The sequence below is a fragment of the Chinchilla lanigera genome, unplaced genomic scaffold (assembly GCF_000276665.1).
Source record: "Chinchilla lanigera isolate Chin_1 unplaced genomic scaffold, ChiLan1.0 scaffold00065, whole genome shotgun sequence".
Classification (NCBI taxonomy): Eukaryota; Metazoa; Chordata; class Mammalia; order Rodentia; family Chinchillidae; genus Chinchilla; species Chinchilla lanigera.
Window position 1 is genome coordinate 13,300,918 of NW_004955466.1, and position 24,768 is coordinate 13,325,685.

General features: G+C 41.2%; 1 protein-coding gene and 1 pseudogene across 1 annotated transcript in view; one reads left to right on the forward strand and one right to left on the reverse strand.

The window, feature by feature from the left end:
- The window catches only part of Rtn1 (reticulon 1), a gene marked incomplete in the record, with an annotated part of 163,969 nt that overhangs the window by 10,499 nt on the left and 128,702 nt on the right, over positions 1-24,768 (reverse strand). Inside the window, 1 exon segment of the mRNA XM_013522002.1 lies at positions 789-996. Coding sequence (XP_013377456.1) covers positions 789-996 — 208 coding nt within the window.
- Positions 2,787-19,630, forward strand: LOC102023455 (annotated as a pseudogene).

Below are 24,768 nucleotides of genomic sequence, written 5' to 3' on the forward strand. Positions count from 1 at the left end.
GGGGACGCTGCAGACGGTCTGTGCACCAGCACCCAGGCTCACTATCTGGAGTCCCTCTACTGTCGCTGGGTTGGGCGGAGGCACCTGGCCAGGACAGCACTGCCCTCTGCCACGTTTCATATATTCTCTTAGTAGAACACCCCTTTTAAAATAATTTGGTTCTTTCCAGTGTTCATTCTAATTGGATATTCCCAGTGCAAAAATATAGAGGAGACACACCGGCATATGCTAAGGCTCAACCCGTCAGAAGGTTGGCCCTTTGCTGTTAAACTGAGAGATGGAGAGAGAGACAGAGAGAGAAAGAGAGACAGAGAGACAGAGACAGAGATCCAGAGAGAGACAGAGAGAATGACAGAATAGAAATCAAAATCCAAACATCTTAGTCCTGGCTCTGTGTTACCCTTGGCCGTGTGGCGGTGGGAATGTCACTTTACCTTTGGGACTTCAGTCTTTCTATCCATAAATAGGGATTATAATGGCAGCCCTACCTTCCTTACACAGTTAGGTCACTGGTGGGATACTCTTTAAATTATAAAGCAGTATGTATATATGATGAGTTGCAATTATCATTCATAAAAATTAAACTATAAATATTTAATACAGCAATAAGTGTTAGAATAAGGTCAACCAAGTTTTGTAGGATCGACCAAGCAATATTAGATACTGGAGACAGGCCTGAGAGCATGCCAAGAGGTCTCAGAGATTCCCATGCAAGGGCCCCTGGGCTGGAAGAAGCAAGGGAAGCATGCAGGGGAGGCAGCGGGGGCCAGTCCGACTCGGGCACTCACTTGAAAGGGTGGCCCTCATCAGTCTTCTGCACAGCTTGTAACACGGACTTGTAGATGCGGAAACTGATGGTGGCGGAGAGTGCGGCCAGGGCCAGGTAGGCCACGACACTCACCACGCTGAACTGGGTCAGGGAGAAGAGCAGGAGCAGGAAGCTTCCAAACACGATCCCGGTCTGCTTAATGTCCCGCCAGTAGAGCAGGTCGATGGCTGTGGGGAGGGGACACAAACACGCACATCACCGAATGCTAGAGCATCACAAACTGCTGTCACTGTGCGTTCCAGTCCGGCACAGGGATTCGTGTGTCTGTGTGTGTGTGTTCCTAGGGATTGGACCCTGGGCCTCCTGTATGCTACGCAAATGCTCTGCCATTGACATGCATCCTCAGCCCTATAGATTTTAAAGTATTACTTTGAGACAGGTTCTCACTAAGTCACCCAGGCTGACATAAAACTTGCCATCTTTATGCCTCAGTCTCCTGAGTAGCTGAGATTATAGGTGTGTGCCACTATGGCTGGTACTTGTGAGTTCTTAAATGTGAGTGGATAGATGGCTATGCCAATGGTACTTACCATTTCCCCAGTTAGGGAAATCTGTTTCCACTGCTGAGAATAGTTCATGAATTCACAGAGAAGCCTCCAGAAGCCATATCTCTATGGGTCTAATTATCTATGTGGGCTATGCCAGCTATACTGTGGCTGGACTTCCATAACTTTGAAACAGGTTTGAACATACAGAGGACTCTGTGAAGTACCTGTTCTTTTTTGGACAGCACTGATTGTATGCATATCTTGATGTCCTGCTGACAATTTCACGTTTCATTTGGCACTTACAGATGGGTATACCAGTCATACAAATGCCCCTGCTGCTGTGAAGGAGCAGCTACACTGAAAACAGAGCCTCAGGCAGTGCCTTTGGAAGCATGGCAGAAGATCTTGGAGACTCTGCTAGCGTCATATGCTCTGCACAGAAATGTGGCCTGCCTTGAAACATAAGCAAAGCTGAGGGCCTGCTGGCTATGTCAACAGCCCTGGAGATGACATTTGGGTTAAACTGTTTTGTATGATATAATTTGTGAGAAACAAAAAACTAAGTTAAAGAAACTAAAGCCATAGTGTTGCAAATGTGACACAAAAAAGGAAATATACTGAACATTTCAGCAGGATATGAAAAAGCATAAAACCTGCTGAAGAATCTGTGCAGACCTATTCTCCAATTAGGTCAGCAGTGAATGGATTTTATAGAACATTATGTCAATCAGTATTCAGGAAGAGAAAATAAGAACGAACTTTCCATCTCACAACCAGATGGAAGTCGCAGTGGTTTATGCTGCTAGCTTCCTATGCACTGTACCTGGAGACAGAATTGGATTCCAGTCATCTGCTCAGAGGAAAACAAAGATCACTCCCTGAGTGTCAGACGAGCTGCAAGAACAGTACTGGTTGCATATCCCTTGGCCAAAATACCTGGGACAAGGAGTATTTGGATTTCTCTTGGATTCTGGAAGGTTATACAGGATGACATATTTCAGAAATGGGACTCAAGTCTAAACATAAAATTCATTTATGTTTCATATAAACATTTATACATAGTCCAAGGGTAATTTTAGACAATATTTTAAAATAATTTTATGCATGAAGAAAAGTGTTATGGTGTGGAATTTTCACTAATGTTAAGTCAGTGCTCAAAAAGGTTCATATTTTGTATTTTGGGTTAGGGGTGCTCAACCTGCGTTGAAAAGTCACATATTCCAGTGCCCATCCAAGCCGAACAGGTGACATGGGACACTGCTGGGCACAGCGTTGGCCCCTCCTTACAGCCAACTTGCCTCAGGGTGGCTGGATATGAATCAGTTGAGAGATGAGGTGCTCTTTACAATTGCTTGAATGCATCCCCAGCAGTCTGAAGCCGGAGACAGAATCTACTCCCCACACTTGCCCTACCCACCACCACCACCCCCAGTGACATTTCAGGGGACAGCTTTTTTGTGGGTGAAAAAATGGTGAAGGAGAGGGATCTTTTGGAAGACACAAGCCGCAGTCAACCCGTGGGTGGTCAATCGCAGAAGACAGATGTGGAGAAGGGACCTACAGAAGCACAGCTCCTGAGGATGAGCAGATCCAGCAGTAATGAATGTGAGTCATCGTAGATCCTGTCTGGACCAGCACGGCTAATGGCCTTTATTGGTCTTGGGGTCTGGAGCCTCCAAATTTACTCTGCTTTCTTCAGAAAGGAATAGGGGAAATGTAGGTGCCACTTAAGCATTCCTTCTTCCACATTTGCTCACCGAGTCAGTACACACTGAGAAAGAACTACGTGCCAGGCTTTGTGGAGAAAAGTTCATTAAATAAATGAAGTATAAAAACAAAGAAATACATGCACAAAACTAGAATGTCTTTCATGACAACCACAGACTCAGATGCAGGCATATTTAGAAAGAAATACATTCCAAGGCAGCATGATTGCTACAAGGAGCACTCTTAGTGCCAGGGAAGGTGGCCCCCCATGTGTGACACACAAAGGGACACAAGAAACCCTTCAAGTAGTAGTCAGACAAAGAAGAAACAGAATTTTCTATTTTCAAGCAGATCCTCACTGCCTGGGTTTCTTACACCTGTCAGCAATGGCATTCCTTCTAGAAAGAAGCTTCACTATTTATGTCCACCTGTCACACATTGAAAAACCTGAGAAAGGCAGGCACTCAGTCCAGGCCTTCCTAGAAGAATCATCTGCGGGAGAGAGGTTGACCAAGTCACACTGTAGAACCATTCTGCATCAGGTTTTCCAACCAGCTTGTTGAGAATGATTGTTAATCTGGAGTGTCAATTTCGGTAGTAAAGCTCACTTCTGGGTGTGTCTGGATGTGTTACAGGGGCAGGACCTTGAAGACTATATCTAGCCCTTTGCCCCTTTTGTTGGCCACTTTACCTGGTCTCTGCTTTCTAGATGCCATGAGGGAGTAGCTTTCCTTTCCTGCACGCTTCCGCCATGATGTTTCTGCCTTGGAGCAGTCAACGATGGACTGAAACCTTTGAAACTGTGAGCTAAAATAAACCTTTCTTCCTTTAAACTGTTTATGTCACTTATTTTGATCACAGCAAAGAAAAGCTGACTAATACAATGAGATTGCAGGAATTTCTACTGAGGAGGTTAACAACAGAATTTCCTTAATACAATAAGCTGTGGATTCTAGGTGCTTTGCAATAAGATTTTCTATTTATATCAATTCTGAAGCATTCAAAGCACTTTCATATATTATTTAATTTAAACCTTAATATAGCCAGCAATGGAAGCTAAAAGTTAAGAGGCTTGTATTCCAACTTGTATTGTTAATAGCAGAAGCAGAATCAACTCCTAAATCTGATGTTTTTTCAAAACAATAATTGCCTCTTTCATGTTGCACTTTAAATCCTAAAACTTAATGCAAAACTAATTTAGGGTAACATGATTGTATTTAAAACTGCTTTCAGAACTAGCTATTTAATGGGAGTTAGTTTTTTCTTAAGTAAAAAAAGTGATTGTCAATAGTTATTGATCATCCATTATTTAGTAATGCAGGAGTCAACCAATCATAAAGTTTTTTCTGAAGGAACGTAAGATTTAGCTGGGGTGAGTGGACATTCATTTAAGCTAATGCTGATTCAGTGTCAAACACTGTGTTCTGCATTGTTGGAGGTGGTAAAAATAGTTTGAAGAAAGGGTAGAGCTAGAGTGGATGAAGGAAAAAGCCATAGTTGGTCAATGTGGGGAATAATTTGCTGAGGAGATTAATGGATAACAGCAAATACTGTAAAGGGTATTTGCTGAATACCCTTACAAGAATGCTGACTAGCTGTGGGAGAAAGGAAGAAAGCTAATTATGGGTGAAAGCAACACTTTAAAGCTGGATGACTGAAAGATTAGCAACACTGTCAAAAATAGAAAATCTGTAGGTGAACTGGTTTGGGGGACTATGACACTTGTTTTTAAATCTCCAGATTCTGATTTGACCACAGGGAAAGGGCATTTTGACATAACGGGGCATCGATGAAATAGCCATCACAGATGAGGTAAGGCTGACAATTACAACACTCCCTAAGTTTTTTGCAGCTTGGAAGGTAAACGTGTTTTTTTGTTTTGTTTTGTTTTGTTTTTTTAAGGCTGTGTCACAGTAGCCCTGAGTTAAAATAGTCTTTAATATTATAGATCCAATGATACTCAGAAGAATATGTACAATCGGCAATTGGAAATACAGGACTGCAATTTGGTGAACAGGGTGGACTGTGTACATTTGGGTGTATTCTGGGGAGAAATAATGATCGCAGGTATGAGCACGCAGCTAATCTCCGAAAAGACTCAAGAGGCTCAGGGATACAATTTAGGATAAAACCACAGTTAGAGACTGAAAGGAGTAAGTGGAGCTATACAAAGAGAGTCCAGCATGTTAAAAAGGGCAATGATAGTAGTAAAGGTACAGTGGGCAGAGTGGAAAGTAACTTCCCCAAAAAAGGGGTGTAGAATGTTGTAGTCCTAACAAGAGAAATGAGGACAACGAAATGAGGAACACTTGGAGACCACTAAAGGTGGAGACCAGCCGGTCACTCCTAATTTTGCAGAGGGTGGCCTTGGGAGTAGTGGGAGTGGGAACCTATTGTAAGGGTTGGGGATATGGTGGAAGTTCAGAGTAATAAAAAAGAGTAGCTTGGGGAGTCATGGCAACAAGTAAACCTTGAGGAGAAAGGGAGGTGGGGGAGGACTGAGAAAGAAGATATTTGGTCAAGCGAAGTCTCGGGGAAGGCAGGGAAGGATGGGATTGGTTACATCTCTTTCTTTTCAAACAAGAAAGAAGAGATAGCAGAGACATGGGGAAGGCAGGCTGTGGTCACGATGTGTGTTGCGGTGGAAAGGCAGTCCCACAGAGTGACTTGAAGCAAATTAGCTCAAATTTCCCTTGGAAAAGGAGTCTTGGGGTTTTCCTGACACTGAGCTTGGAAGTTTGAAGATAGAAGGAAGAGTTGCAGGGTGTGTCGTGCTATGCAATAGTGAGGAGCCCCAGATGGATGCTGAGCACTTAAAATGTGGCGGATCCCAAAGGAGGTACTTTGCAGGAGGGAAGCTATGTACTGGTTTTGGACATAATACAAAAAGGAATGTAATGTATCTCATCAGTGCTGTTTATGTTGACTATATATTGAAAGACTAATACTTTTGGATATATTGGATTAAATAAAATGTATTATCAAGATCAATTTTGCCTCTTTCATTTCTAGTGTGCCTACAAGTAAATGTTTATATGTCTCTACTGGACACTGCTGCTAAAGAGAAGTGCAGTTAGTATTCCAAATGGAAAGAGTAAAAGGACTACCAAAAATCAAGGAGAGTTTGGTTCAAGTGCAGGATTTAAAAATGTGTGTAGTCAACGGGTTAGATACTGGGTGTGTGCCGGTCAGCACACAGCGGGGTAACGCAGGACTGTGAACTGACACATACCATCCTATGGGACACAACGGAAGGGCGGTCCTGGGGCCACGCGGGGATGGCAGCCAAGGCAGCTGGGGACAGGCGGGCTGGGGAATGGCAGTGGCTCTGCGTGTCAGAGGACAAGCAAAGGGCCCTGAGCGCAGACGATGGAGTGTGAAGCATAGGAGGTGAGGAAGTTGTGATAAGAGAAGAGAATTTCTGTCTTCTAAATGTGCAGTGTAAATGCCAATCTTTCACATTTCAGTTTTGCTTAGAATGATGTCAATTTGTGCAGGAAGCTTCACAGTACCTCCTATGGTTTGAACATGGGTGGTCCCTGCTGAACCTCACGTTAGATTTTAATCCCCTATGTAAACGGAGGGCGGGGGTTCAATCTGACTGTAGAGCTTAAATGGGGGAAGGGCTCTGGGAGGTGATTAGCTTTAGATATGCCCATCAGGATGGAGCCCCTGTGATTGAATCCTGGTGGCTTTATAAGAAGAGACGGAGAGACACACACACTTTGTGTGTGTGTGTGTGTGCGCGCACACACTCTCATCTCTGCTGTGCAGTGCCTTGCACTGCCTCTGAATTCTGCCACCAAGGCCATCACCAGATGCAGGCCCCTGACCTTGGGTCTCCAGGGCCATCAGCCAAAATAAATGCCTTTAAAACTTACCTCACCTGTGGTATTGTGTAATTAGCAACAGGAAGTGGGCTAAGATTATACCCTACCCAGAAAAGTAGTCATCTGAATAAAATTTTCTTAGAATTCAAGTAAGAAAATACAACTAACTCTGTACCTGCAACCAGTTACACCAAGGCGTCTTTGAGTACAACGAAGTACAGATAGCTTTGTTTTTCTTCTAATGTCCTCCTGGTGCAGAGCCAGGTGAGAACTGTAGGTCCTGAGCACAACATTCACTCAGCATACTCACCAGGACAAGCACATTACTGAATCATTTGATACAAAAGTTAAATCATTCGCTAAAAATTGTGAGGCAACACATTTGCTTTGAAATGGTACATCAGTGATCCTATCAACTGACTAAATGGATTGGACATGGTGATCTCAGTCCTTAAATCTCAAGTAAGGGCACAGATTCAGCTTTCCTGGGAGTGTCTGAGAGCGCTAATGCAGGTGAGGGTAAAGCAACTGCTTTGAAGACTCCTAATGCTGAAATCAGTGCTCCCCTCAATCTCAGCATCTAATTAACAGAAAAGTAAAACGACAGAAGTGATCCAAGATTAGAAATAACAGCTACATGGAAACTCAATCCTGTGCTAAATTTCCAGAAAGAAAGGCCTTTACCGCAGTCCAAATTTTTTGATTTGAGAAACTATTTTAGATATATTCAGCTACATGACCCAATAGTGGCTGCAGCATTCATAAAACTTATTAAAAATGTATAAACTGAAAAGACAGAGGTGCAGCTATTCATATTTTATTTAGAATACAAAAGGTGTTTTAGCAGACGATATACAAAGCTAATAAACTGTGCAGAATTATCTGCATTACTAAACCATTTTCTTTAATGTACATTCCATCTGGTTCCAGAAAAGATTTCAGGCAGCATTTTTATGCACCACTTGCTATATGAGAAGTTAACGCTACTTTTTAAAAGGCCTAGAGAGAAAATGTAAGAGAATCCTACACTTAAACGTACCAGCGTTTCAAGAAAAGAATCCTGCAAAGGATACGCTGTTGATTTTACTTGGCTTTTCAGAAGCTTCCAACTTCCAGTTCAATAACTAACTGGATTTGGAGGCTTCACACCCTCTGTTCTCTCTAACCCAGTGCCCAGAGCAGTGAAAAAAGGTCAGTGTCTCTGACCGGTTTTCATGATGCAAAAAACAATACTATCACCAAATGTTACCAAGACATAGAATAACTTTCTCTACTTTAATCTCATCTTATGTGGAATGGGAGAAACAAAATGGAAGTAAATGTGATAAATACTTTAAACCTATACAGACATCCTGGTATCTTCTAGTCAACTGATGCGTGAACTTCATTTATTAAAACAGAATCTCCCCCAAAGATTGAAACTTTTAATCCAGGACCCCTAACCCTAGAAAGGAAGCTATTGGCAGGGATCTTTGGTGATAAAACATTTGCACTGACTCTTTCTCTTGTACCTCCTAAACATAGCCAGTGCGACTGGCAAGAGAAAAATGCCAACACTATTTCTGAATGTTTCTGTAACTCTGTGGGAAGATGTGAATCTGGGTGTTTCCTACAGACAGTAAAAGAGCACAACATTTAATCCACTACTGTAAAGGAGCTTTGGTACAAGCAAGGAAAATAGTGTATTTATCAAAGCTACAGTCAACAGCAATCTCAAGTACAGTACTTTCCTTCCATGAGAGACCAAAGCCCACGCATCATTCCCGATTGACTACTTGTCAGGTTGTATGAAAGGCAAACACAGCTTGATATTGCTTATGCTGGCTATACCATTTTCCTGAGTTAGAAGTAAATATCCTTGTTTCCTAGCTTTATTTATTAGAATTGTACATTTCCATTCTCTCCCTGCTGTGAGGTCAACATAAGCTCAGAGTCGTCATTGGCCTAGGGTCTCTGCACTGGGAGGGCCTGACCAAGAGGCGAAAAATAGCAGAGCACTTGTACTTAGGACAGTTGGCCAGATTCTCCTTCTTCTAGACCTGTAGCAAAGCCGGGGGCGGTGGGGGGGGGCTCATTAGCAGGGGTCTGCCCAAGGCAAACTGGGATCAAAGGAAGAAACGCCAACATGGTGTGTGTGTCGGGAGGTGGTGGTGAACAGCCTTTGCAATTATGGTAGTTGAGGCAAGAAGAAAGATTTCTGAGGTCCTAAATAATAAATTCCTTCATGTACTTTTCCTTTCTGCAAGTTTTCTGGCCAGCTCAAAATCTACAACTTTGGCCTAATGGTCATCGACCATAATTAGCCATAAAAGCTTAAGGATACATCTTAAAAATCCATCATTCTAGTGGAACAGGAAAAGAACCATGCAGGTAGAAAATCACTGGCTGTCTTCTTTTGGCAATTTTTTTTCTGGTACCGGGGATTGAACTCAGGACCTTGTGCTTGCCAGGCAGGCACTGTGCCACTGAGCTATATCCTTGGCCCCTTGACTCTTTTTTTTTTTGTTTGTTTTTAAATGGTGTGTTTCAACATTTTGATCAAGGTTATAATGAAAAAACATTCTTGAACTAAAAAATCTAAAGGATGGAATGCTCTCTCATGATACCGCTATCCCATTAATGAAAGCTTCTGATGTGCTCTTTCTGACATCAGTCTGCACGGGTTTGGAGGTTTGCCAGTCTGCAGCTGAGGGCAAAGTCTCTTGAAGGAAGGCGGTAAAACATGATCAGATTTGAAACCTGCCCATTGTGAAATGGGTGGAACTACAAAAAATTCTAAACCCCTTACATTTGTAATTTTAATTTGTTCAAAATTAATACTAGTTTTGGCAAAGAACTTTTGAGTAATGCTGGAATTATCTGCTTCTCTCCCTCTTGGTGATATAGGAAATAAGGAAAAACTCAAAGATTTTATTTCATGAAACCTCAGATTTAAGTTAAGGCTGAAACACATTTGGAAAGATAGAATTGTATTCTTCCAAGTCCTAAATCGCTTTAACAACTTTCTTATTTTAAGTATATGGCATAAGTTTAAAATACAATTATAAATAACAAAGTTTTTAGCATTTTAAGCTCTTAGCTACATAAAATCTGGTTTCTAAGGAATCATTAATGTCAAATTCTTAGCTTTCAAATTGAGAGCTTAACTGTAAAGTGGCAACATTTCTTTGCATCGCTGTGTGTGTGTTCATAAGAAATGGAAAGTGGAAAACAGAAATAATAGTAGTGCTACTAATAGTGGTACTTACAGACAGGGTTGAGGAGGATGGGGAATTTGGTACTGACACATGTTTAATTACTTTCAAAAAGAAAGGTAATATTCTAAAAACTATCCAACAGAGGCTCAACTCATTGTGTTTTGCTGAGTTCAGTAGATTTTAGAACTTATTTCTACTATAAGCTAATTTAAAACATATCAATTACTTCCTAATTGCTTTCAGAATATATTAACTAATCTGAAAATATTGAGTTCAGAGTATTATTTCAGATAGAAGAGGGAGGGAGGGAGAAAACTGAAAGTGGAGCGGGGAGAGGGAGAAAAAGAGAGGTTTTCCTAAAATGAAGAAGGGCCTGCTGACTACGATGCTTTCATTCACAGTCTCTATTACTCATAATGGTTTAGTCACAGACTATCAGGATTGTTTTTAATGAAATAAGCACTAATTCATAGAACTCTGGGCAAAATAGCAGATTTGAAAATGTGAATTTAGATAATCGATGTAGTCAATCTTTCTCGCTCCTGGAGGATCTGTTTCTGAAAAGTCAGGCAGGAAAGGATATTCAACAATTATTAACAGTTAATTCTGGATAATAGGACTTGGGGTGATTTATGGCTTTTATTTGAACTTCTCTTTGTACAAGTGAATTTTCATAATATGTCTGCATCAGTTTTTGAAAATAATAAAGCTATTCTCATGCCTAACTTTGAAAGATTTCCTTATAAAGTTTCCGTTGAAAATGATGACACATTGTGAAAAAGGGAGCTTTTGTTCTTCAATGGAGTGACTACATAGATAATATACCTACATTATCTGCATAATGAGTTTTCTTTCACTAAAAAAAAAAAAAACTTCAGCTCCCCATCTAAACCAGTTTTTCTGTTGGATCTCACCAGAATCTGTACAGGCAGTTTGCAAATGTAATATTTATGATATTTGGCATATTCTAATAGGTCTAATTAAAATGCTGCTTTGGGTGAAAGGTAGTATTGGTCTGCTTTTATGTATATGTGTACAACCGTCTTTACCAAATGCCACTTTTAAAAGACAAGCATTTCTTCTGATTATTGTTGCTAAAATAGTTGTGTCCTCTGTTTGCATTTCAGGGTGCTGGAGTACTCAGTATACGTTCCAAACTCAGTCTACCCTGAAGAATGTTTCCATAAAGCATCACAGGCCAGTGTGAGATTTTCAAAACTGTATTTTTTTTTTTCCCAGTACCAGGAATCGAACTCACGACCTTGTGCTTGCCAGGCAGGCACTGTGCCACTGAGCTAAATCCCCAGCCCCAAAACTGTATTATTTTTAAAAAAGGTGCTTTTACATTATATTCCCTGTAAAATGTTTCATCCTCCATCAGTAATTTACACCCCAGGGCAGCAGTGACTACAGAATGACGTCACACTCTGCCAAGAAGGAGCCAAAGCTGACCTCTGCCCCCTCACATACAGCGTGCACCACCTCCCTGTGCTAACCATCCTGCCAGGTCAGCTCGCTGAAAACAGCGAAACTTTAAAAGACGGTCTTTAGAGCCCAAAATAAATCATGCAGATGTATGGTCCCAATTAAATTTTGGCACAGTACCATTTGGATTTCAGAAGTGTGGTAGAATAGTTAAAAGTGATTTATGATCAGACTAAACCCGCGTTCAGGACCCCACTGTGTCCTGAAGTGAGCTCCCGATCCCCGCAGCCTTAACACCCTGATGTCCTCCCTATACAGGAGAATGCCACAAGAGCTTAGAACAGCAAATGACACGCAGCTCCTCTTTGTAAGAATTTAGGGTAGTGATGGTAACAATAATGGAATTGAGTGGACAAGATCAGTGTCTCAAAGCCACATTTGGCTTTGTCTAAAGACAGAATCTAGTTGACAATATATGAGAATCCGTAAATGAGAACGCACCTTCAGTAACTCAGCATTGGAAGGGGTCTGGCGAGTGTAGGGGTGGAGCAAGTGCTGGATTTTAGCCGAAAGCCATTTTTCACTACTGAGTTTGACACTTGCCGCAAGATGCTGGGCAAGTCACTTCACTTCTCTGAGCCTCATGGTGTCCAAGAGTAAAGTGGAAATCTCAAAGGAGATGTTTGGCAAAACGCAAACTTGTAAACAGGAGTGTTGTTAAGCCTCACAACCACCATTACAACGATATTTCATCTTTGGAAAAGTCACCGAGGCAAAAGCCACCCACGAGCTCAGAGGCAGATGGCCAAACAGTGAGCAGCGAGGGCCTCTGGCGTCCTAGCTGTGTGCCCCGACAAAAGCCTCAGGTGACACCCGGGAAATGAAGATAATAAAGCTTCCCAGTCACAGGATTTCAGAGTGAGGGCAGTAATGCAAGTAAAGCATGCAGGGAAAGTGCCCCATAAATAGTAGCATTGTTGCGATCTTTCGGATGATTATCCATACAGCACAGGTATTTATCTCATTCTGTTCTCACTGAGTAGAACACACTTTGATTTATTGACTGATTGATTGATTGACTGATTTTTTGTCTTTTTGAGACAGGGTCTCGCTATGCAGTTCAGGCTGCCCTTGAGCTCACTTTGTAACCCAGGTTGGTCTCGAACTTGGCACGATCCTCCTGCCTCAGCCTCCCGAGTGCTGGGATTACAGGCGTGTGCCGCCACGCCCGGCTCACACTTTGATTTATTAACTGGTATTTGGTGGTAGGAGTATAATTCGTTCCTTTTGCACGTACACTACAATTTTCACGACATACTACAATTCATGTTAGTGGAATCTTCATGAATTAGTCAAACTGCTGCAATTTCTTCCACATTATTTCCTCTCCAAGAAAAATTATTACCTCCCAGTACTTCCAGAGAACATTATCAAAAACCTTGTACTGACTTCTTTTAACTTCGCCCCCAGCTGCCCCTGGATCATCCAAGTTGTTATTTGTATCCTGGGCCTCTGCTGACCTAGGGACTGGGCACACTAAGAATTCTGCACACTAGTGGCTTCAACCCTGGTTACATATTCACCTTACCTGAAGAGCTGTCAGAACAATAACAATACTCAGTTCAACTGAATGAGGGCCTCTAGGGTGGGGGCCAGGCATCCTGGCAATTTTTAAAGCCTCCCAGATAATTCTAATGTGCAGCCAGGGTTAAGAACAACTACTTTTGACGATGAGGGACTGGAAGTGAAGAAGAGACACTGAAAATGCTGAACAATAATAATAAAAAAAATCTTACCGTGGGTTTAATTTACATGTGAAGTTCTCACAGGGTAGGGAAAAAAAGAGGAAAATTGTGCTTCTTTCTTGTGTCAATAAACCCACCCACCTCACTGCCAGTGTTCAAGATAATGGCTTTGTTCTGAATGACAAAAGGTAATCAATGGCACCAAAGACAACCAAAGGTCACTGAGTTCAGGGATCTTGAATTAATCTCAAGTAGGTGTTTACTGAAAAGGAACATAATTGCCTTTAATGGACAAATTATGGCATTTGTGTTAACTTTCATTATAAATGCCCATGCATTTTTTAAAATCCCAGAGTGAAAATTAACGGAGGCAAAACACATAAGATTGTGATGAAAAAATGTTCTATATCTTATACAAATAAAACCGAAAACCCGCCATCTTTTGGCATCTACTTTTGTTAGGAATGGAAAAAACTCATAATCATAGTCCAGTGACCAGTTTTTCTGTCCACCTAAAGTTGACATTCTATGAAGCCACAGTTGTCTGGTGTATAATTAAGTAAACTGATGGATCCAGATATGTAACAAGAATGAAATACTACCAAGAATTTTCTCAGCTGCCTTCTACATTAAACATGTGCTAGTACATGTAGTTGTCATTTCTAAAATTATGCCCCTCCATCACTGAACATTTCTTATTTATTGACTTTAAGAGCTATGGTCCATCCATTTACTTTTAACAATTGTACTTCCAATAGACCCACACAATTTTTATGTCATTACCACCCTATCCAACAAACAAGAGGCAAAGCAAGCATTCCTTCAATTCTGATATTTACATTTACTTCTTCTTTTAAAAATGTATGGAAGGAAAAATATCCCACAGAGGCACTCAAGATGAAAAGGAATCCTATTTCTTCTGTGATATAAAATACATGGGAAAGATGCCAGGTTAAGAAAATCAGCTGCTCTCCAGAGTATTCTTGTTCCCCAAGGGGATGCTGCAAAACCCTGCAGTGACATCCAACGCGCCTTCTTTGGAGCTGTATTTGTTAAATATCAAAAGATACTTCATCTCCCAAACACCTGAGTTCACTGCACATAATTCATCCTTGCAAATTCTCTCTCTCCTGGCCATCTCTCACTGAGCAAGGTGAGGACGGGAATTTTAACGTAACAAAGGAGAGATGGAAGTGTGAACTGAGGCTGAATAAAAATGGCTGCAAGGCGAGCCAGGCAGGCTGCAGGGTGGCCACACCCCGAGTAACACGGTCCTTCAGAACCTCTCCGCAGACCCGAGGGCAGCCACCACCGCGGTGTGCTTCCCTCCACTCAATCCAAGAAACCCATTATCAATAAATAACAGTTACAGGTTACTCCCATGATGGACAAAAACACCGCAATATTTCAAAGTGAACCATCCTAATAGTGGCTACGCCACCATATTTCCCAGAATTGGAGGGCGAAGTCTACATTTCCAGTCTCCTTTGTGCGGCCACAAATAACAACCCTAAAATGGGCGTGTCCCTCTTAAAAGATGCTCTGTAAGCCATCTCGGTTAATGGTTCTGGGGGAGATTTCAACCTTTGGGCAGAAATGAATGTACAGGGAACCATGGAACAATAAGAAAGCACTTTAACTCTGGGGATGAGCAAAGATTAAACAAGTGCTTAAAGACAACACCACAGGAGCTCCCAGAGGAGGCCAAGGATGCATTATTTAAAAATGTCAGCTTTGCAACAAGAAAACAAAGGGGTGATGGAGGAGGGAGGTCGACCCCCCCGCCCCCCCAAAAAAGGGAAACAAAAAGGAAATACTCGAACAGCATCCACTTTGGTTTTTGAAACAGCACGTTTACTCCCCCGACAGAAAGCCCTGGGTACAAAGCATGCACAGGTCCCACAGGTGAAACGATGCACACTGGACGAGTCCAGTCCCTCGGGCATGCACGACTGAAATAAAGAGAATACCCTGACTTTTCCAGTTGCTCCACACACAGTCCATCTTGGTGGAATCGGCAGTGGCCTGCATCGCGCGGGCTGTGGGCTCTGCCGCTGTCCTCCGGGGCGCTGGGCTGGTGCAGGCGGCGCCCAGGCTGCACCGAGGCTGGTGGTGGCCGCGCGGCTGCGGACAGATGGGGCCGGGCGCGCGCGGGGCGGGAGCGCGCGGGCGGGTGCGCGCGGGGGCAGCGAATCAGCGCGGCGCACTCTGGAGCCCGCAGCCCGGGTGCGGGACGCGGGGACGCGGGCGCCCCTGCGGGCCGTGCTGGGGCGAAGAAGGCGCACACCACTGGGTGTGGGGTGTGGGCGAGGGCTCGAGGTGGGGTGCTAGTTACGGGGACCAGGGCTGTTCCAGGCTGGCCTGATGCATATTCTAGAAATTTCTTAGAAATCTAAGAAACCTGTTGGACGAGACGTGGTCGGCAGCAGTGCAAATGTCACCATGGCAGCATTGTGTCCCCCAACTGTCCCCATTTGTCACCTTTCAGGTCCCTAATTCTAAAATCACTGGCCACGATGAATTTTAATTAATTTGAAATCTTCCAGAGAAGTGCTGGATCCTGTCCCTCTTTTGGAATATTCCGGTCACCCAAAACCTTTGTTGGCAAGCAACAGTCACTGGAGAGAAATTCTCCTGCTCAGTCCTTGAGGGCTGTGTATTTCTCCATCCCGAGCTCCTCCCCATGTTTGAGGGTTGACGAAATTAAGCATCAGAATATGGTACCTGCAGGCTCAGATCAAAGCCGCTGGCGGGGTCTCTGGTCATTGCAGTGACAGTCAAGGATGGGCAGCTATAGGGACACTGAAGCAGAACTCCGGGATGCAAGAGGACATTCTGTGGCAACAGTGTCATCTCTGAGACTGCGGGCTGGGTGATCAAAGTGGGTGTGTGCATAATTTGAGAGATAAGATTCGTTTTCAAGATAGAGTCAAGGACTTCAAGAGTTCCCCATTAAAGTACAAATATCAAAGGGATGGACAGAACACCCCATGGGCACCTAAGCATCCAAATCTTAGCACAAAACCCTTTGCCAGAACAGGCAGCAAAACCCTGTGAGACTGGCCAGGAGGGAGGTGTGCTCTGATGAGGAAAAGGCAGATGGAGCAAACACAAAGAGCTGGACTGTGGGCGTTTTCTAGAAGAGGGTCCCTGAGGCGGCAAGGCTCAGCATGCAACACATCGAAGGAAGAGTCCCTGGGCACCAGAAGTCCCTGCTTGATTTTGCTGTGGTGTGGTTTCACCCATTGCTATTGAGGATTTCTTTCTCCCTTGTGGAAAGGTGAAGCTTTTGGGATTCCTCCCTAGTTTTCAGAGGTCTTGCTTCTCAGACCCAAATCTACACTCAATATCCTGTACCAGCAAGGCCCTGACGATGGCAGTCTCAAAGCTATGCCCGCAGACACAATACAGCTTTCCTACTTTTATAGAGCACACAGACTTGAAACTATGCTCTTCGGAATCATGCGTATTATTTTTAGAATACAAGCTTCCAGGTAAACCAGTTGGGCCTCTCTGCGTATCTCTGTATTCTGAAATTTTTCCTGAGGTGGCCGCATCAGTGTGAGTGCAGGAGGATGACTGTGGCACTTCTGGACAGCTGACAGTGACCACATAATTACAAAGCACTTTGCAAAACAGTCTTCTCCAGAGACATTCGTGACTTTTCCTATTTGTATCTCCTGCTCCCCATCTTTATTCTTTCACTGCCATAGTCATTGTTCGAACTTTAGTCAGAAAATCACTGAAAAGACTGATTCATGATAATGAGCTAATAAGCACCAAATTCTCACTGCAAGACACAACTCAGAAGGAAGGAGAGGGCAGGGCAGGGGCTGCCAGGTGGGCTGTTGCCGTTCCAGTCACTTTTCAGTTGCAAGTCTCTGGAGACTGGGCCACTAGGAGGCACTGCCAGTCCAATGATAGCCTCGATCTCTAGTCCAAAGTCCAGAAAGAGCCAAAAGGTACCCTCAGGTGCAGAAGGGGCACCAGAGCAATACGCCAGCCCAAAGCATTTGCCATGCTTTGGGGAGGACAGTACATAGCTAATCTGTAGTCTGTATAGTGTGCACTACTAATCTTGGTAGCAAGCTGAGAGTAACACACGGTTACTGAGGAACAGAGGCAGAGGGCCAAGCTCTCCCCTGGGGCCAGGGGGACAGGTGAAGTCAAGTTCTTGGGCCATGCATTTTCACTGACTACAGAATGACCCTGGAAGGTCAGCTTAGCTGAAAGACCACATTATTTTCCATCACTCTGAGTCTGGAGAAAGAAGCTTGGTGGCCCACGAAACATAATAGCGGAGTCTGGTAATTGAAAGCTGGAGAAGTAAGATTCTCACCAGTGCAATAAAGATCGAGGGTCTTTAGACATAGGAAGAGAAACATAAATGAACTTATTAAAGGAAAAGACAGCATAATATGAAGACACTTGAAAAGGAACCACAGGACACATATATTGGACCAACCTGTATTGCAGAAATTAGTTACATGGTCTTCAGTAAGTCTTGTACTATCTCTGGACAATCTTGTCATAATACGGAAATGAGTTACAGCTTGGGATGCTTGCTCCTATGAAATAATAAGAATTTATTTCCCATAAGCATTGCAAATGGGTGCTTTCTTTGTATAAGTGAGCACACAGTATTAATGGAAAGCTCTTGCCAAGATCAGAATGATGAAATGGGTAGAAAAAATATGTAAATTTTCCTTAAGTACTGAAAGAAAACAGAAAGCTTGCTAAACGCAGGCAGAAATTGCCACTATCTTTAAACCAGTAGGAACAGAAGGGCTCTGTAGACAGCCAGCTCAGCCTCGGTTCAGGTGCCTGCCAGGAGAGGAAGTGATTTTTTTTAGTTTTCAGGATGAAATCATGTCATAGAAGTCTGTTTTAAGAAAAAGCAAACTAGTCAAGTTTGGCAATCTCATCCCAGATCAGGATGTGTAAGCTAGCGTGCCCGGAGTGGCTATATTGATCTATCTCCTATAGCAGCAGGATTTTACTGGTAAGAGTCCATAGCACTTGCTCTGATGCATTTATTTTAAAAAATTTATTGAGCACCTATTGCATGATAGACCCTGTCCCAGATACAAGATGGAGTTCTTAACTTTATATACTAGTGTTTGGGTGAGAAGTGGTGAATACGAAATATTTTATTTGTAGACAAGTGTAGTAGAAAATTGAGCCAGGTGAGAGGGGATAGAGAATCGGGTTCAGTAGCAATGCACTGTGTGACAGGTAGGATCCCTACTGCCTATCTTGGAATGCAGATTTGGGCAGGCACCCACAGAAAGCAGGAGAGCACCAGGAAGACACAGATGAGAAGAGCATTCAGAGATGCACTGAGTTTTCGCGACAGAATGGAATAACTGTCAAACTATATCAAGCTTCTCACCAAATGCCTTGGTGCTTTTAGTTGCTCTAAGAGTGTAGCAATCAGAATTAAAGGCACAGAACTAAAAATATACTGCATTATGATCAAAGAACACCAAGAACTCTGCTTTATGCCATATGGAAAGGAAATTTAAAGAGACAACCATTTGGAACCTGATCCACTACACAAATATCAGACATGAATGGTGGAGATTGAAGCAACGGAGTTGCACTTGTAGTCTGCAAAGCGCTTTTCCACGTGGTGCACACGTGGAACAGCACAGCTGTTATATGAGATCCCTATGAACCCTGGCCCGAAGTCTCTGGGCTCGAGCCTGCTATGCCTTTCTGTTGTGTATCCCTGCAGCTGCCAGCCTAGAGGAATCCTCTGAGAAGAGGCTCCCAACTTTGAGGCCAGTGCCACATCAGCCACGTCCATTCCCATGACTTTTTGGGAGACCCGCGGGGCATTCTCTTCTCCCACCCATAGACTTAATCCTCCAGTGCACCAATGAGCTTGGCAGAGCAGTGAAATTGGCACCAGAGTTTGCCAAGAGGAATGCTAGGTTGACTGCCCTTTCCATAGACAGGAGCAAGGCCCATTCTTCCTGCAGCAAAGATATCAGTGTGGACAGTGGTGATGAGCCCACAGGAGAGTTACCTTTATTACACTGATGATGAGAATCGGGGCCTTCCTTTGCTCTTGGGTACGATGGACCCGGTGGAGAAGGACAAAAAGGGCATGGCTGTGACAGCTTGCTTGGTATTTGTTTTTGGTACTAACAAGAAACTGAGGCTGTCTATCCTCTACCCAGCTACCACTGGCAGAAACTTCGATGAGCTTCTCAGAGTAGTTATCTCTCTCCAGCTCACAGCAGAGGAAAGGGTTGCCACCCCCGCTGACTAGAAGGATGGACAGTGTGACCGTCCTTCCAACCACCCCTGAGGAGGAAACCAAAAAACCTTTCCCTAACAAGTCTTCACCAAAGAATTCCCATCTGGGAAGACATCCCTCTGCTGCATTCTTAGAGCTCTCTGAGAAGCTGAGGCTGTAGCTGCCGATCTGTTTTCCGGGAACAGTTCCATAAGAAGATCCTGGTGCGGTAACAGCCAAGGTCTCTATTTCTCCTTGAAATTCACTCTATCTGCAACTAAAATCTTATTGGATCTCTGCAGTGCTTGTGATCAACAAGGTAGTATTTTTTAGTGGTTGAGGAAGCTTTCCTTGCTCCGTCACAGAATGACTATCAATTTTTGTAGATGTTTTAATCAAATCCTTTCTTTTGTACCCATTTTGGAGAGCGCAATGGAACTTGAAACTCACCTTCCTCTATAAATATCTTAAGTATGTAGAGCAGAAACTCAGAGTAACTCGGATATTCTTTAACGTTCAGTGTTTTGATCACACTGAGGAGAGAACTTTTCCAATCTGTATCTTTCTAGTAGATAACTAAAGTTCAGGGAGGTTATATGTTACTATAACATTTTTGTGGTGTAATAAATTTCTATGAAAGGGGGAAACCTGCAGAAAAGGGAGAGCGCCTGACAGAATGACCACAGGGGCCAGATGCCTTTCACCAAGTGCAGCCACGTGTCAGCCCGCCTTGACCAAGTGTGTGCCAGAGAGCGCGCCTCCTGGGACGAGGAGGGGACGCCTGGGGATGTGTTACAGCATTGTTCTTGCAGGAGGTTGCTATATTCTGGCTTTTGCTTTTTGAGGATCAGTAAATAAAATTCTTTGTTGAAACTGAAAAAAATAAGATCCCTATGAAGTAGATAGTATTTGTTTTCATTACTGAAATCGTTCATTCATCAATACATTCATTCAATCTACAAACATTCATACAGCCCATATTAAGTATTTGTCTCTGTACATGCAAAGATAGACTGAGCTCCCCACTAGAAACCTGAATCCAGCAGGGGAAGATTTACATATAAATAGGTAAATGCAATCTATTGGTAGATGTATGAGCTGCAAAGAATGGATACACAATAGTTAAGGAGAAGGGATTTTTGGAAAGGCTTCAGAAAATTGGTAATTGAGCAGAATTATGAACAAGAAATGGCATCGCCAGTTTGAGTGGCAAAGCACTCCTTGCAGGCAGGTACGAAATGGGCAATTTAACCCCAGACATGTGCAGGGGCCAGATCATGACAGGGTTAGTAGTGAGACTGAATGAGGGAGACGCTGCAGGCTTTTGAGTGGAATCACATGACAAGTTGAATAATTTATCCAAATTTGGAATCTTCCAGAATTGATGAAGATATAGATTTAGGACTTAGGAAAGTCAATTAGCCCTTAGCAAGACAGATAAGAAACCAATATGCCAGCCCACAGCAGAGTGAAACTGCAAGGAGTCAGAAACAAGGAAAAAAGCCTAAAGGTAGACAGAAATAAAAGACATATTACTCCTGCGGTAGCCAGTCTTTAACAGAATGAAAAGATAATAGTTCGAGACAATAATATTGTCAAAGTATGAAGGGAAATCAAGCATCATCTAGAATTCTGTACGCTGTAAGACTAATGTATACATCTGCAAATATGTGGCAATCGGGACTACTAACTACAGAGCCTGAAGAAAAGCTTACCAAAGGTGGTATTTCAGGGAGAAACCAGCTGAGCCTTTAGGAGGTGAGAGGCATGAGAAGATGCTGTGCACAGAAGCTGTTAGTAGTTAATTTGGAGGGGCTCTAAAAAAAAAGGAAAACTAAAGCAGGAGACAAAAAATAGAACATAAAGTAGGAGGAAGCAACAAGAGTGAAGGCATTTTAAGGCCCGTGCATTGTTCTGAAGGAAGATGGAAATATTAACTTTACTTTTTTATTTTTTTGGAAATATTAACTTTAAACTTGTACAAATTGTATTTGTGCATTAAAACTCTAAGCATTGCCACTGAAAGAGAATAACTTCAATATACAACTTTTAAATGAATAAAATGCATAAACAAGGGAATGAATGAATTCAATCGAACAAACAAGGCAGGAAACAAAAGAATGAGTAATTGGAAAACACAAATTGGAAGTATTAGAAACACACCCAAGTATATCTAGAGAACAGCTTCAAAGTTAGAAACTATCAAATTGGATGAAGAAAAGCATGTTTACAAAAGAAAATCCTAATCCATAGCTGAAATGGGAGAGTTGAAAGTAGAAATGGAAAAGGTTCTCCCAGGTTAATAGATTTTTATATACTCTTGCTGAATTCACTTATTCTGTTTCTAGCTTCTTCTAAATTTTTAATGTACATAAATCATATTTTCTGTGAGTAAAGATTTTATTCCTTTTCTCTTTACCTTGTCTTATTGAACGGGACAGGACTTCTAGAGAAATGTTGAGTAGAAACAGTAGTTAGCTATTCTTTGAATTTAGGGAGAATGAATTCAAAATTTTGCCATCAACTATGATGTTGGCTGTGAGCTTTCATCTGTGCCAACCTTTTCTGGTTTTCTGAGACTTTTTGTTATGAACAGATACTGAATACTATCAAATGCTTTTCCGAAGTTACTGAGATGACCACCTAGGTTTCTCTCCTTTTCTATTATAAATTACACACACTCAGCCAGGTGTAGTGGTGTATGCCTGTAATCTCAGCACTCCAGAGGCTGAGGCAGGAGGATCACTCGGAGTTTGAGACTAGCCTGGGCTACATAATGAGTTTAAGGCCGCCTGAACTATACAGTAAGAACTTGTCTCAAAAAAAAAGGTAAATATATTGAGTTTTGAATATTAAACAAACTTTTATTCCTATGTTAAACCCCACATGATCCTGATGTGATGACCCTTTAATATGCTGCTATTGTTTGCTCATATTTCCCGTAGAATCTTTGTATCTTTATTCAGTATAACCATTGCCTCTCTCCCCCTTACTTTTCTTCTTCTTGATTTTGTATTAAGGTTACCTTTTGTATTAAGGTCTCATCAAACATGTTGGAAAAGACTGGGGATGTAGCTTAGTGGCATGCGCTTGCCTGGCAAGCCTGAGGTCATGAGTTTGATTCCTGGTACCAAAAAAACAAAAAAAGAACATGTTGGAAATTGTTATTTCCTCCTATATTTTCAGGAAAAGGTTTTGTGAGATGGTATATCTGTTTTCAGTATATCTGGAAGAATTTATTACTCAACCTACCTGGGCTTAGCATATTTTTGTGTGAAATAGTTTGCAATTATAGGTTTCTTTAATTGAGATGGTATTATTATGATTTTTAATTTCTGCTAATGTCAATTTTGGTTAATTTTTTTCCAAATAAATGTCTATTTTAAACATCATGTTGTTTCCTGGCATAAATTATTCATAACATAACTATTTTTTTATATTTTTTTTAATCTGGAAGAGACACAGCCATGCCCCATTTTTCTGATATTACTATATTTCATTTTCTCTCTTGATCATCTGGTTGGAGTTTTTTCAATCTTATAAATTCATTATAAAGAATAAAATTTTTTACTCTTTTCTTCTATTGTACATTTGCTTTTTATTTCATTTTATTATTGCTCCATTTGTTTGCTTTTCCTTAATTAAATTTTTCCTTCTAACCCTCTATTGTTTTACTACATCCTTCAAATGACATCTTGTATTATTTTCATCTTTTCTAATACATTTATTTAAAATTGTAAAACTTAAGCTTAATTTTGTCCTTAAGCACTATTGAGGCAGCAACTCACAAGGCTTGATGCATTGTATCAGTGTTACTACAGAGTTCAAAATATTTTCCAATATTTATTGTGATTTTTTTGCTTCAGTTCATTGACAATATTGTAAGTTTTGAAGAATTTTTCTATCATTGCTTATTTTTTGAGTAATTTCTTTGTAACGTACGTGCAAAATGCACTTGAAAAAATGTGTATTTTGTAGTTTTTAGGTGAAGTGCTGTAAGCCAATTAATAGTATTACTAAAACAATCTCCAATTTTTTCTTTCAAAATAAGTATATTACAACTTCTAATTTTGATATTGATTTATCTTTTTAAAAATGTCCATTATTTTTTCTTTATATATTTTGAAACTGTTACTAGGCACTTTCAAATTTAGGATTGTCATGCCTTATTACTGAATTGCTCTTTTTATCATTATGACATATACTCTCTTACCTCTAGTAATAATCCTTGATTTAACATGTAGTTTGGCTAATTTGATATAATTGCAATATTTTTTTTTTTTGGTTTTTTGCATGGTATATCTCCCATCCCTTATTTTCAAATTATTGGTGTCTCTATAAATTCTTATAAACAGCATATTCTTTAGTCACAGTTTTAATCTGAGCCAGTAATTTTCACTTTTTAATTTGAATGTTAAACCTATTTATATTTAATAGAATCACTGATATAGTTGGATCTAAGTCCATCATCTTGCTCTTTGCATTCACTGTGACTGTTTTTGTGCCTTTATTTTCCCCTTTTGCCTCCTTTAAAATTAATATAGTATGTTATTATTAATTCATTTGTTTCCTCTAATAGATTTATAGTTATACCCTTTTGAATACTTTAGTAATTATTCTAGAAGTTACAATGTTGATCCTTAACTTATTGGAATCCTTCCTAAATTAATAACTTTATAATTTCCCCTAAAAAAATAATTTTACAGAAGTAAAATCCACTTACTCCCTGTCCCCTGTTGTGCTAGGGTTGTTACGTATGTTACACATATCAAATAATGTATTTTTGTTGTCTTTAAAAAGTCAACAGTGGTAATCTGAACGACTAATTTGAAGATAACAATCTGCAATATGACAACCATTACTGAATTTCTACTGTGTTGTTTAGTGAAGCTCTGTATCATTTCTAATGTTTTTAATTCTCTTTAATGGTTTGATCAATCTTGCATTCTTACATCTGGTAATCTGAGCAACTTCATTGAAGATAACAATATGTAATATAACAACCACTGTTAATTCCTATCGTTTAGTTTTGAAACCCTTTATCATTTTTATTGTTTTTGCTTTGTTTTGTTTTTGTCTATGTTGTTATTTTGTTATATTTATTCTCTTTAAAATAAAAAGTCAACTACTTTCTTCTTTTTCAGGGTTTTTGAGATACTTTTCTTTCAGTACAAAGAATTTTCTTTACTATTGATTATAATTTCAGGTCATGGTAACAAATTGTTGTAGCTTTTGTCTGTCTCACATCTTTATCTTACTTTTATTTATGAATGATACTTTTGTTGGACAATGAGCTCTAATTT